At 36.2% G+C, this 14,185-nt stretch overlaps 1 protein-coding gene across 3 annotated transcripts in view; it reads left to right on the top strand.

Annotated features, from left to right (window-relative positions):
- Positions 1–1,016: 1,016 nt before the first annotated feature.
- The window catches only part of LOC123557072 (ufm1-specific protease 2-like), a 36,038-nt gene continuing 22,869 nt past the window's right edge, over positions 1,017–14,185 (top strand). The window contains exons 1-7 of one of the 3 annotated variants that reach the window (XM_053543395.1): positions 1,017–1,072; positions 5,759–5,894; positions 7,112–7,185; positions 8,473–8,671; positions 9,705–9,934; positions 10,806–10,899; positions 12,329–12,480. In XM_053543395.1, the coding sequence (XP_053399370.1) occupies positions 1,028–1,072; positions 5,759–5,894; positions 7,112–7,185; positions 8,473–8,671; positions 9,705–9,934; positions 10,806–10,899; positions 12,329–12,480 (930 nt within the window). In that variant the 5' untranslated portion in view covers positions 1,017–1,027. Of the gene's footprint in view, positions 1,073–5,758; positions 5,895–7,111; positions 7,186–8,472; positions 8,678–9,704; positions 9,935–10,805; positions 10,900–12,328; positions 12,481–14,185 lie in introns of all 3 variants that reach the window. The other 2 variants (XM_053543396.1, XM_053543394.1) reach the window with 2 other exon arrangements.

Genomic DNA, 14,185 nt, shown 5'->3' with positions numbered 1-14,185 from the left:
TTGTTAATTAATGGAGTAGGGTAAACTGAAAAGACAAATTCTCATTGAGGCCTAACAGTACTACAAGTACCAGTCGCAAGTCGCGTAACGGCGGACAGATTCCTGACGCCTTTTTTTCACTTGATGGCCACAGGCGTCTCCATTAAAGCAATATTTGTTTACATTTCATTGAGGGCATACTTTAAATATATTTGTAGAAAATCATGAGAAATAAAGTTGTATTTGGTAAAGTAAAACTCATTTTAAGATTAATAAAAATACCAGGTCATACCAGTGTGATTGTGATGTGATTTTGCTGTAAGCAAATGTGAAAGGATAACTCTCTTACGAGGTAAATGACCGCTATTTTTCCTTGATTTTATGTCAGTTTAAGGATAATTTTCTGAAAAATCGGCCTGAAAATGAGAAAGTTAGCATTTAAATATTTGATAAAAATTGTGGCCATTTTGTTTCCATGTCAACAAAAAAAATGGCGAATAATATTCAGTTTCTAGATACATATTTGAATTGTATTTGCTTACTTCTGTAGAATAATTTCTCTACTTTTTCCAGCTATAACGAAAGAACTTACCATGTTTTACATCTTGCACTCAAGAAACATATGAAATTAATCTATTTAAAAGGTTATGTGCTAAATAAAGAAAAATAAAGAACTCAGGACTGTGCGAATGACGTCATTTAAACACTAAAATGGCTGCCTCCATTATCTGCCATTTGCTTAAATTTCAAACTGCCTTATCTTTTTCGATACTGATCCGACTTTGAGAATTCTTTCAGCGTTATGAAAGGCTTGAGGATGACTTTCATATAAAATTCACTTACTATCAGGCTTTCCTTGCCGGCAGTATGCTCCACTGACCTACTGTTGTAGGGATATCAGTTAATCTACGATGCATACATTTTTTCATAAAGGGTTTGTTATCATGTTGACTTATATTCTACAATTCCATTGCAATCGTGTAAAAATGAAATAGCTGTTTCAAACATTTAAATCCGGATACCGGATATCAGATTTTATAGCTGTAAAATGGCTGCTGTCGTCGTTGCGGAAACTTTGGCAGATTTTTTGTGTGTAAGAAGTTATCTGTTAAGCTATTCCATTTTCAATAAAAGAGCTACAAATTGAATATATCATTGCATCTGACTAATTCAGTACAAATAGACATTGAGCTGCCAATTACAGTGTAATCGATGTAGATACAGTGACACTAAATTCATACAAGTGTCAGTTCGGATACAGTTGAATATGTGCAGAAATAAAGGCTTCATTTACAATATATGGTTTATTTTGATAAAGCTAACTTTTAAATATGTCAAATTATTTTCACATAATATTGTCTCAATGTAATTAAATGGAGTTTTTTACCAGGAAATATTGAAAAATATTGGACAATATGGTGGGACTTGGGAGTCACCCGCAGACCATTGGCAGTAGTTTGTGTGGAAAAGTTTATGTTTGCTAATGTTGTTTGGTATTCATATATATGAGAAAAGTCATAGATAGTTTAGAAGACTCCAGAAAAGAGCTACCAGATTAGTGCCTTGTGTTAAAAATCTTACATATGAAAATTGAATTTAATGCACGGAGGGGCACCTGGGGTCTTCTTCCACCATCAAAGCTGGAAAGTGGACATATGACCTATTATTGTGTCTGTGCGACGTTAAACCCAACAGAATGAATAAATAAAACAATCTAAACATCAGATTATTTTGACTATACCAAATCCCAGACATAGCAGAGTTCTACTCATCCCTTCCTACAATCCAATTCAAACAGAAACCATACATGCCAAGTTCCCTGGACAATTTTCCAGGAGATTTCAGTTGAAAATCCAGGAGGTTTTATCAACCAGCATTCTTTAGGAAATTTTTGGTCGAATATATAATTGTAAAACAGATTAGACATACATGCCATAATTTTTCAGGACCTTTCCGGGATTCTGCGTTAAAATTTCCTGGATTTTTACCCTTTGTCCGGGACATACACCGTGACATTAGTATTTGTCTGTTTCATGCATAAATATCATAAAATTACATGCAGTTTCCGGAGATAAACAATCATAGTTCCCTCGCTTAGGAATAATTTGCTGCAAATGTCGTCTAGCTTTCTAAGGGAGGTAAATAGGGTAATTCACGTCTATAGTTCGGCACGTGAATTGGTTAACTGAATTAGGAGACTTGCTACATACAAAGAATTAACCTGGTCATCGTGATTTAGAATCCAGCTTATTTGGTATCATTTTTATGCTTAAACGTTTATCTAACCATTAATAAAATGGAATCCTCAAAGGAATAAAATAAATCTTGTAGATAAAATCGATATAAAATATTTCGGGTTGGGTCAATTTTCATGGATCGGTCGGCAAAGGCATTCAATAGTCAAAAGTTTAATTTAGAATATGTGTGACAATCGATCTACATTTTGAAAGATTACAACCTTTTAAAATAATTATCGTTTAATTTACCCTTTATCAGCCATTTTCACCAATCAAGGCTACATGTAGCTTCACGGCCTACGTGCTAAAACAACGAGATTTTCGGCTATTGTTCCTAATATTAAATGATCATAAAACTGTTATTGATTGCATAATTTTGTCAATTCATAATCAGGGTCATCAAAATAGCTGACTGTAAATTAATCTTGGTCAACAAAAGATCGCAGGGCGCATTCAATATGAGTGTTGATCGGAGCTGGCTTATTCAACATGTGTCCCGCTCGAGGGCATGAAACTGATTATCGGATAATTAGGAATAAACAATGTGACACCGGGGACTGTTTATTGGTTTTATTAATGTAAAACTCAACAATTTATAGACCAGAAAAACTAGTTTTTTTTGGGGAGTTATTTTTGTTTTCTGTATTTTTAATTTTCCGGGACATTTCAACACTGTCCGGGACACCGGGACGAGTATGTGATTTCCGGGACAATCCCGGACAATCTGGGACGTATGACATGTATGAATTAGATCTAAATCATTTTCCTTTCTGACTTAATTTGATCAACTGATTTGGGCAATGGTTTGAAGGGTTGTAACTTGCATTTTAAAACATTTTTTTTTAAAGTATTGATTCAGATTTATTTAATTATTATCATTTAATGAGCAGAGGAATTGATGAAATATATTTATTTAGCACATCTCTTTTTTTTTAATATACAGTACCCAGTGAATAACCTGCAGGTCTTTTCGACATTCCTAGAATTTTAGTACATCAGCAGTAGCTAAAATAGACTGGCAAAAAATCTATTTCACCATTATAAAGTTACATAGTATTAAAAAATGTGTTTTACTGAATAAAAATAAACAGAAAATACAAAATCATGTAGCTGTTAAAAATTTTTTCAAGTTGTATCAGTGGTAATGATTGCCATCACTCCAGTAAAGGTCAGTTCTTTTATCTATACAAATGTATCCCTAAATATCCTTTCCCACCTAAGGTAAATCATCCATAAACAAGCTCCTGTCTTTATCATATTAATGTAAACATCATCACTCGCCAATTAACACAGTCTAAAAATAGCCCATACACACACCTGTTTGCAGCATGTCATCAGAGGGTGACCTTGTTAAAATTTTATGGATACTAAGAGAGTGATAAATTACGTCAGCCACAGTGTATAATGATTCATAAAAGCATAAGCTTGGAAATTTTGGATTTAAAATGTAGAGCTGGCCTACTAAAGGTATATGCTTTTATGGAAAACTGATTTTCCGGGAGATATTTAAGTTTTCCTTACACCCGGGAAAGTGGGTCTGAATCCAGGAAACTCCCGGACAGTCCGGGAAACTTGACATGTATGAGAAACTGACGCTCATAAATTTTCATACTATCTCAGGTTTGTTTTCTTCTTCCAATACTGTACATGGCCCACTCTTTACAAGGTGGATGTGAGACTCAAAGAAGTGCAGGTTAAAATGGTAAAATCGCTGGTGTATTTACATTGGATCTCAGACAATGCCTGCCATGAAAGCCTCTATGATAGTGGCTCTTGTCAGGTGAGCTTGCAGAGTGTTCCATAACCGTATACTGGATGGAAAGAAGGAGTGCCGGTATGAATCTGTTCTGCAAAAGGGGGCCATGAATCTTGTAGTGGTAGCCCTATTGATGGCAGCTGAGGTGTGGTAGTGGGAGGCGGGGTCTATGTCCACAAGGCCATACACAATACGGTATACCATGATGGCCTTTGCATACCATCTACGCTGCATCAAAGTCTGCCAACCTAGTTGGTGATCATGTTGCTGGTGCTGCTGGTTGTGTGTTAATCCCCAGTTACAAAGCTGGCAGCTCATCACTGCACAGCTTCAAGTGGCTGAATACACGTCTGAGTGTGGGGATCCCAGGCTTGGGCAGCATATTCCTGTATGGGCCGGACCAGCAACGAATAACATCTATCCTTAATGTTACTTGGGCAGCTTTATAGGTTGCGTTATAGGAAAGCTAGGCTGTTGTTTGCTTTCTTGACCACTGTCTCAACATGTAGTTTCCAGGAAAGGTCCTGAGACAGGGTTACCCCCAAGTACCTTCCAGTCTTTGCAACCGCTAATGTGTGACCATGGATCATGTAGGATGTGCACAATGGGTTTCTCTTGTGGGCGAACCTGGTGACTTCAGATTGGCTGGAGTTGAAAGACATCTGCCAGTCCTCTTTCCCATTACTGGAGTCGTTCAAGTTCCTTCTGTAAGGTCAAGGAATCCTGCGAAGACCTAATCTTCATGTACAGTAGGCTGTCATCAGCAAAGAGTCTAGTAATGGAGGAGACTGTTGCTGGCTTGTCGTTAATGTACAGGAGAAACAGGAGAGGACCAATCACGGACCCCTGAGGGACACCAGCTGTAACAGGTGCAGGTGCGGATGACTGGTTCTCAATGACCACTTGTTGGCTCCTGTCTGACAGAAAACTTTGTATCCACTGGAGTACATTACCCTGGATGCCATAGTGATGCAGCTTGTACAATAACCGCTTATAGGGTTCTTTGTCAAACGCCTTGCTAAAATCAAGCAAGATGGCGTCTATCTGCTCCCAGTCATCTAGGCTACAGCTAGGTCCTGAATGGTGAGGATAAGTTGGCTCTCACAGTAGTAAGTTGTATTTTTCTAGGTATTCCATGATTTGAGAATGTAATATGTGCTCCAGTTTACTACAAACTGATGTTAGTGAGATGGGACGGTAGTTTGAGGGACTACTTCTATCTCCATTCTTGAAGAGGGGTGTGACATTGGCGGCCTTCCAATCTGAGGGGACGCAACCCTGCTGTAGTGATGCCTGAAAGATCAATGTCAGCGCAGGGGCAAGTTCATCTGCATATTCCTGCAAGAACCTTGTTGGAACTGCATCTGGTCCCGGGGCCTTATGTGAATTTAGGTCCTTCAGCTTTAGACTGACATCAAAGTGGTGCATTGATGGGCTAGGATTACTCTCCATCTTTTAAAGTGGAATGCTCAACTGCTGGACATAGTGATTCTAGATCTTCTATGGTTTCACTCCGCATTCAGTCCAGTTGAAAATACTTTATTTAAAAGCCTACACATGTAGTTTTCTTAAACCTGTATTTAAGAAGAAAATGTCTAGTCTAGCTTGCATTCTAGCCATCCAGTAACGCAACACCTAGCCTGTCCTATTGTGGTTTTATAGCCGTCCAGTTCTTTATTTATGATTTATATGAATAGTATAATAAATTAATTTAACTTATCATACGATGTAACTAGAGCTTAATTAAGCTAATGTATCACTTTATGATATTAATCTTTTTTTTCAGAATGGAGATCAGAAATCTAAGCTGTTACTTGGATACCAGACTGAAACAGAAATTATTTTATTGGCTTATGCTGAGTTACCATCAGCAACAGATTTGGAGGAGAAAAGGCAAAAGTTGAATTTTCTTTTGCCAGGAGGTTTGTATTAAAATGAACTAAATATTAAGCAAATATGACATAATTCCTTCAACTGAAATTCAGGGTTTGATTTAATGTCTAGCATAAAATTTGAATTTATTAGAACATAACCAAGTACATCTTGAGTACACCCATCAACATCTTGTGTAAAGATAAAGACAATATATCCATGCTTTGCATAATAAGTGTCCAGAGTCTTGATACTGGTTCAGCCATTACCTTACCAACTCTACCAACTCTAAAACTAAGCATAAACTCTATTCTTTGTTGTTGAAGTGAATTATAGATTGTATACAGTTTGGTAATATTTGTTTTTTATTGCTATATTCACTTTTTAGACACTCCATGCAATAGAAATGAGATAAAAAATGAAAGAAACAAATTGCCCACCTACCAGTCCTATTTTTTTGGTCAAGTAACCCAGAACACAAGGCTGGCGTGTTTATGGCTTTATGATTCCATTTGTTTATTTCATTGCCTTAAAACTTACACTGCTAAATTTCTATAATGAACTTGTCCATCTTTCAACTTTGACAGTACCATTAACTGTTAAAAGGGGTGCTTACCTAAAAGATACTGACTGAATAGCTAACAGTGCAGACCATGATCAGACTGCACAGATGTGCAGGCTGATCTTTGTCTGCACTGGTCGCAAAGGCAGAATCACTTGCCACCAGCAGGCTAAGGGTTAAGTAATAAAACAAAGATTCTTTACAATTTTAGTTTCAGTCACAACTTCTGAAGAAAACTTTTAATTGAAAATCGCTTTAGGATAAAAACGGGTTTTGGACTTTGTGTTATTATATTTTCTGATTCTTTGTGAGCATTGAGTCCATTCATTTTTACTATCATATTTTAGAATTCCACTTCGACAGTCTAAGCCAGAGCTAGGGGATATGGGGGATGTTGTACATTTCACCACCTCTTAGGAGCATACCTGGGGTCTTCTTCCACTATCAAAGCTTGAAAGTTGGCATATGACCTATACTTGTATCGGTGCGATGTTAAACAAAAAAAAAAACAAAAACAAAAAAACTTCTGAACACACTCAGTCAAACTGAGTCTGCAATTATTTTGCATGGTTGTGTTCTTTGGTTCATAATTATTATTTTAGAAGACTTTACAATCAATCTAACCATATTTGTTTCACAGCTGGTCCAATTTTCATGTCGGTGTGCTAACATTGTCTTTAAATTATGATATTTGTCTGTTTTCAGGAGTTTCAGTAGTTGGCATAGCACTTCTTGCATCTGAAGAAAATGTGGATTATTCAAAATATGGGAAATATTTTGTATGTATTTCAATTTCTACCCACATTCTTTGAAGTTAACCTTTAGGCTGCTGAATTTCTAAAATGGGCTGGTCCATCATTCAATTTGGGCAACACAATTTATTATTCGAAGGGGTGTTTAATGAAAATTCATGGACTGAATAGCGGACAATGCAGAACATGATCAGCCTGCGTGGAAGTTCAAGCTGATTTTTGTCTGCACTTGTCACAAAGAAGAATCACTTGCCGCCAGCAGGCTAAAGGTAAAATTCATCCTCTCTCATTGATAGTCTGTTTATTTGTTACATGTGCTTTAATAACTATCATATTTGTACTTTGCATCTATTTTAATTAAGTTTTATACAATACAATATAAGTATCACTGTCTTAAATGTTTTTTCAGAGTAAAACTTGGGAAAGTCTTTTAGTAGTGTTGTGGTTCAGTCAAAATTCCCATGTCGGTGAATCTGCACTAAAACAGCACGATTGTCGTAAAATTATGATTATCATCAGATATATTTTGCATGACAGTAGATCTATTGTTTTCTCAGCACCAGACATTTTTGTACAAGGAACTCTGAAGAATGACTATTTCATTGATAAATGTAACAAATTTCACAACATTTGGATCAGTTTCGGATATTGCTACTTCAGTATGAAACTTTTTGTTGACAATTACCTCATTGGCCATTTGTTCTTCATGACTTGTCAACACTGTGATTAACTAGCACATCTCCTTGTTTAGATCCTTCTTATGATCAAAGTGTAAGTATTTAGATAATTCTCTTGGTAAATATTTTGTAAGTAAAATGTTGCCCTGTAATCTGTAGGACTGCAGTATGGAAGACAAACAGTAAATTTTCAGTTTTACCAAAAATTGTGTTTTTTATACAACTATATGAGCCGTGCCATGAGAAAACCAACATAGTGGCTTTGCGACCAGCATGGATCCAGACCAGCCTGCGCATCCACGCAGTCTGGTCAGGATCCATGCTGTTCGCTTTCAAAGCCTATTGGAATTAGAGAAACTGTTAGCGAACAGCATGGATCCTGACCAGACTGCGCGGATGCGCAGGCTGGTCTGGATCCATGCTGGTCGCAAAGCCACTATGTTGGTTTTCTCATGGCATGGCTCATATACATTCGGTAACTTGAATTCCAAGGCATCAAGCATTTTACTTCTAGATAACCGAAATTCGACTTCAAATGATATTTTGTGCACATGCTTCAGGGACGGGACTTGAAAATGTCTTCTGATAGCTGGAATTTTGAGATAACTGTATGTATAAAAACACAATATATTTTCAGAATAACCTGGACAGGCAAAAAGTTTTTATTTACCTGGAAAAAGGAGCTAGCAAATCAATAAAAGCAGCTGAGCTGGTATCACAAGACAATACGGCGACTACTGTTGACTTTGACATAGTGTCTGTTGATTTACTGTCAAGATTTGTGATAGGTTGTTGTAAATGTGACATACCAGTTTCATTCACTGTTGATGGAAAAGGTAAAGGTAACTCATAGAAACTTTGTAATGATCAGTCCATTGTATTACATTTGTATTGTAACATCTTGGCACTAGGAACTCTAGGGTGCTAGAAAGACTGTATACTATAGGCAATTAGTCTAATTTTACACAACTTGGGTAGTTTGATTCCAATAGCAGTGGCAGCTGAGAGAGAACTACATGTATTCTACAGTGCAACCTCTCTAGAACGAACACCTTCCTCCACTGTCAAAAGCTGGATTTGCCATATTTCCTATAATTGTGTGGGCACTACATAAAACTGTACTAAAAGCGGAAAATAAAAAGATTGAATTCTGTCAAAAGAACTGAAATTTGTATGTTGTATAGAGGCTGCAACTCTGCAGAAATTAATTTGTTAAGAATTTTGTCTAGTGGGAAAGAAAATAATTGTCTTTGTAATGTGGTAGCTACTCCTTTGAATCTAGTTTTAAGAGGCTATGCCATTTGTGCAATGCATTTTTACAGAGAAACTCTAAAATCTGTTTGTATTAACTTTTTAGTAAACAGAGATTAATAAAGACAATTTCATTATTTTAAGGTTATTTGGCTTTTACATGAATTAGAGAGTTTTAAAATAATACTTAGCAAATGAAGTTATATTACTATCATAACATGTTCTGTTATTATATGCATGGGTTGTATAGTATCACAAAATGCAAACTTCCTTGCCTTTTACTTAATTTAGCCCACCCGATTAGCTCAATAGAGAGAGTACAGATCTATGGATTGCAGGGTTCTGAGTTCAATCCCTGGGCAAGGTGTATGTTCTCTGTGATGATTTGGTAAAAGACACTATGACTGAAATCATTTGTCCTCTACTCCTTATTCATGAGGGGAAGTTGGCAGTTACTTGCAGAGAACAGGTTTGTACTGGTACAGAATCCAGGAACACTGGTTAGGTTAACTGCTAGTTATTGCATAAATGAATTACTGTTGAAAAATGGCACTAAACCCAAAACAAACCAACAAACAAAATTACTTATTAATTTGTTGTTACATATTCTATTATTAGGTGCTTGGAAAGATAGCCTTACAGCAGAAATAGAGAAACTTGCTGACAGTATTTTATCAAATCGTACAGTATTTCACCTTCAGTCATCACAAAAATTGTTGAGTGTCTCCGGTTGCAAGGGTTTACCTGATGATGCTACATATGCAGACCTTGCTTCTTGCATTGAGGAAGAAGAGGAAGAGGGAATAAACACAAGGAGTAAAATGAAACAAAAGGTAGCAAAATTAAAGGTAAATTTCAAGACAGAACACTAGTTTAAATGTAGTCATATTGTTTATGATATATTCATGCTATTAAGTTGAGTATTGATCAGAAACCTGTTGTGGCAGCCTCTGTGGCCGAGTTGTTAAAGGTTGCTGACTTTGAATCGCTTGCCCCTCACCCATATGTGTTTGTAGCCTCGGTTGGGGTGTAGAATAGAATTCTCCATGTGAGGAAGCCATCCTGGCTAAACGAAGGTTGGTGATTCCACCCAGGTTTCTGTCAGAGGGCAACAATTAACTGGATTATGGAAGGTTACTGGTAGTAGTTCTACCAGGGTGTCTGCCTGTACCTGAACAGACACCTTAAAACCACTCAGTTTGCTTGTTGAACATTGGTGTCTTAACTCTTACCCTGCTTAATTTCTACAATGGACTTGTCCATCTTTCAGTTTGGACAGTACCATTAACTGTTAAAAGGGGTGCTTACTACTAACCAAAAAGATACTGACTGAATGGCGAACAGTGCAGACCATGATCAGACTGCACGGATGTGCAGGCTGATCTTGGTCTGCACTGGTCACAAACTTTAAGGCAGAATCACTTGCCGCCAGCAGGCTAAGAGTTAAGTAGGGAAAGCGGGAAAGTCACCAAGTAATGCAAACTATTTCAGTTTGATTATTGCAGAAGACCAACTCTTGTGGATTTTGTGGTTGCTATAATTCACAAAATTAGATTTTAAGAAAAATCAAAGTTTATTTTATTTTCAGTTTTTGAAATCCATGATTCCATGTCCATACAAATATAGATGTTTTTGTCAAAACTATAAAATGATATTACAGTTAATCAGAGGTTTATATGTTGGTCTTGTTTTACAATATTCATTTGCTATTTGTTGCAGGAAGTGTTGCAGTTTGATGTATATACAGACTTGAACATCGCGGGTTATAATGATACACTACCAACATGTTCTCCTGTCATAAGCTATAATACAGGTAGGTTGCAATAGATTAAAAGTGCCTGTTTGGCTGAACGGTTATGGTAGCAGGCTTCAAATCACCTCTGTGGTCCCGAGCCCTGCTCAGATCATGACTTAATGAAGCCTTACAACTGGTTTGTGTGAGCAAGCCCTCTTAGTGATTTTTGAGTAGTAGTTGTTCTATCCAGGTTTCTGCTGATGCCAGTAATAATATCTAGAAGGGTACCTGGGGGTCTTCCTCTACATTTAAAGCTTGAAAGTTGTTTGGTGTGAAATAAAACTGGACAATGGTACATAAAAATTACTGTACTGGTACTGATGATAAACCCGGACAGATGATAAAGTCGACCACCTTGGAAATATTCGATTGCAATCGGTTATTTATAAAATTGAACACACCATCTAATAGTTTCCACTTCCAACACCAACTGGTGTAAACAAAAACAAAGTTGGTAAATATTCTGTATAAATAAATGACTTACATAAATTTGTATAAAAAATATTTATCCAAAATTACTGGGGAAGAGGGTGTTTTTTTGCGCATGCTCACTGTCGAAACATGAAGGCCTGATATTTGTTACCTTTTCATTACTTGATCAGGAATGACTGTTGCAGCTTTTTCGGGGAAAGTTTCAATATAATAATACCAAGAAAATTTTGTAAATGACAAAGTGTTCGTATTTATCATCAGTCAACGTTCATACAGTCCCCTTTTTACATACCCCTTTCAGGCCCTCACTTCGTGTGAGTTTGCTTCCTAAATATAAATTTGAATTATGTAAAGTTTTCAGCAAAAGTTAAGCTTTATTTTGATACTGACCATTGATTCCAATTTGCAGAAATAAAAAAGTTACAGGTAAAAAATCTCATTTTCTGTTCGGGTTTATCATCAGTACCAGTATGTATTTTAAAAATGTTTTGATGAAACATTTAAATATCTTCATGTACACAGTGTTCCTTATAAAATGTCTTTACATTTAAAGAACATTGACGCTTTGTTATTAATAAAGCATCTTTGTGAACATTGCATTTCACAACATGTACCCATACCATTGTTTGATCAGACTTTATCACATACTTTCTACCATGAAAATGTTATTATTCATAGGTTAATTCTCATGGATTTTCTTGACAGTGTCGGCATGCAAACTTAAATCTCAACAAAACTGATTATATTTTAATCTATTTTATCTTCAAATTTATAAATCTGCAAATTCATGTTCCTCGGAAATAGCCGTTTTGGCTAAAACCATAACAGTTTATGCCGACTAAATCTGACAGTAAGACTGTTTTCATATACATGTTACTGCAGGTCTGTTGTTGCTTCATTTCAGTACAGAATATCTGATGCTTAGATAAAACTAAATGAATATTTACATATTTTCAGTGTTGCATATTCTCAGTGGATATCACCTTCTTACCACATTTGTGTCCCTTTGTTTCAGAGCCTGTTAAAACAGTAAAGTTAGTGTTACATGTACATGCTGTCTCATTATTTCAAAATAAAACATTGGTATCAGAGCTGGTAGTAACAATGAGTGAAGCCATCAAAAACCAACTTTTGGCGATGAAACAATGCATCTGTGATTACAGCAAGGTCAGTATGTATTGAATTACTCTGAATGGCTGTATACAGTTTTTGGGGCTGTTCCAAAACTTATTGGGAATATTATAAATAAAATGTTTGATGTCAAGATAGTTTTAGACCCATTACTACTAGTTCTGATGTTTTATTTAGAAATCATTCTTGTGTGAAAATAAATTGGATTATTTTGCGAGAAAATCATAATTTTCAATAGATGATGATTTTTTTGCAATACTTGAAATAAAAATGAGCCGTGCCATGGGAAAACCAACGAAGTGGCTTTGCGACCAGCATGGATCCAGACCAGCCTGCGCATTTGCGCAGTCTGGTCAGGATCCATGCTGTTCGCTAACGGTTTCTCTAATTGCAATAGGCTTTGAAAGCGAACAGCATGGATCCTGACCAGACTGCGCGGATGCGCAGGCTGGTCTGGATCCATGCTGGTCGCAAAGCCACTATGTTGGTTTTCCCATGGCGCGGCTCAAATGATGAAATTCACTTCTATTCTCTTACAACTGCTAGACCGAAACAATTTTTATTTCACTAATACAGATTTTTTAAATGGCAGCATTTTTCAAATTCAAGGCACACAAGTGGTTATTTTACAAATACAATAAGAAATATTAAAGACCTCTATTCAAAGGGGTTGAATGAGCTACATCAATATTAAAGCTGTTTCCTAGGCAACAAAAATTATAAGAGAAGTTATTTTACATTGAGATTTTGCTGATATGTTCTGCATATCGCGTCAAAGCAAGTATCCTAACAAATTTTGTGTAATTTTATGACTCAGTTTCACAGTGGGTGTATTCTAAGGTATACACACACATGATTATGCGTTTCATCTTTATGAACTTTTACACAATTAGGAGTAAAGAAACTGGGTCATGTGGGATCAAGTACTAGGTCAACCACTCAAATCAAAGCAATGCTTGTTAACATTCTAGAGGCCACAATTTATGACCCTATCTTCATAAAAGTTGATCAGAATGTTTATCTTGATGATCCCTATGTCAAATTCGAATCTGGTTCATGTGGGGTCAAAAATTAGGTGACATGCTTAAATCACATGAAAAGCTTGTTAACATTGTTAACATTTATGATCCTATCTTCATCCAATTTTGGACATAACTTTTTCATCTCTTTATGAATATCTTCCATATTCACACATACCATTCAATGTCACATGTCTTAAAGATTTCAGTACTTATCTTGAATAGTCTTAATCATGACTTACTGACCTACTTTCTTGCTTTTGAAGGTTAGCATAGAAATTTGGACCACATTTATAACTTTTGTTACAGATTTCAATACTCATCTTTAATATTCTTAACCCTGACCTACTGACCTACAGAAATTTGGACCACTTGTATACTTTTTGATACAGATCTGAATACTCATTTTGAATTGTCTTAATCTTGACCTACTGACCTACTTCCTTGTTTTTGAAGGTACAGCATAGAAATTTGGACCACATGTATAACTTTTGATACAGATTTCAATACTCATCTTTAGTATTCTTAAACCAGACTTACTGACCATAATGCTTGTTCTTGAAGCTACAGCAAAGAAATTTGGACCACCTGTATAATTTTTGAACAGATTTCAGTAATTATCTTGAATAATGTTTACCATGACCTACTCATCTAGTTTTTTGTTAGCTCGACTACTCTACTCACCCTGGCGTCGGCGTCACACCTTGGTTAAAGTTTTGCAT

This window comes from Mercenaria mercenaria, chromosome 5, assembly GCF_021730395.1.
Source record: "Mercenaria mercenaria strain notata chromosome 5, MADL_Memer_1, whole genome shotgun sequence".
Lineage (NCBI taxonomy): Eukaryota > Metazoa > Mollusca > Bivalvia > Venerida > Veneridae > Mercenaria > Mercenaria mercenaria.
This window is presented reverse-complemented; position numbering and strand designations above follow the sequence as displayed.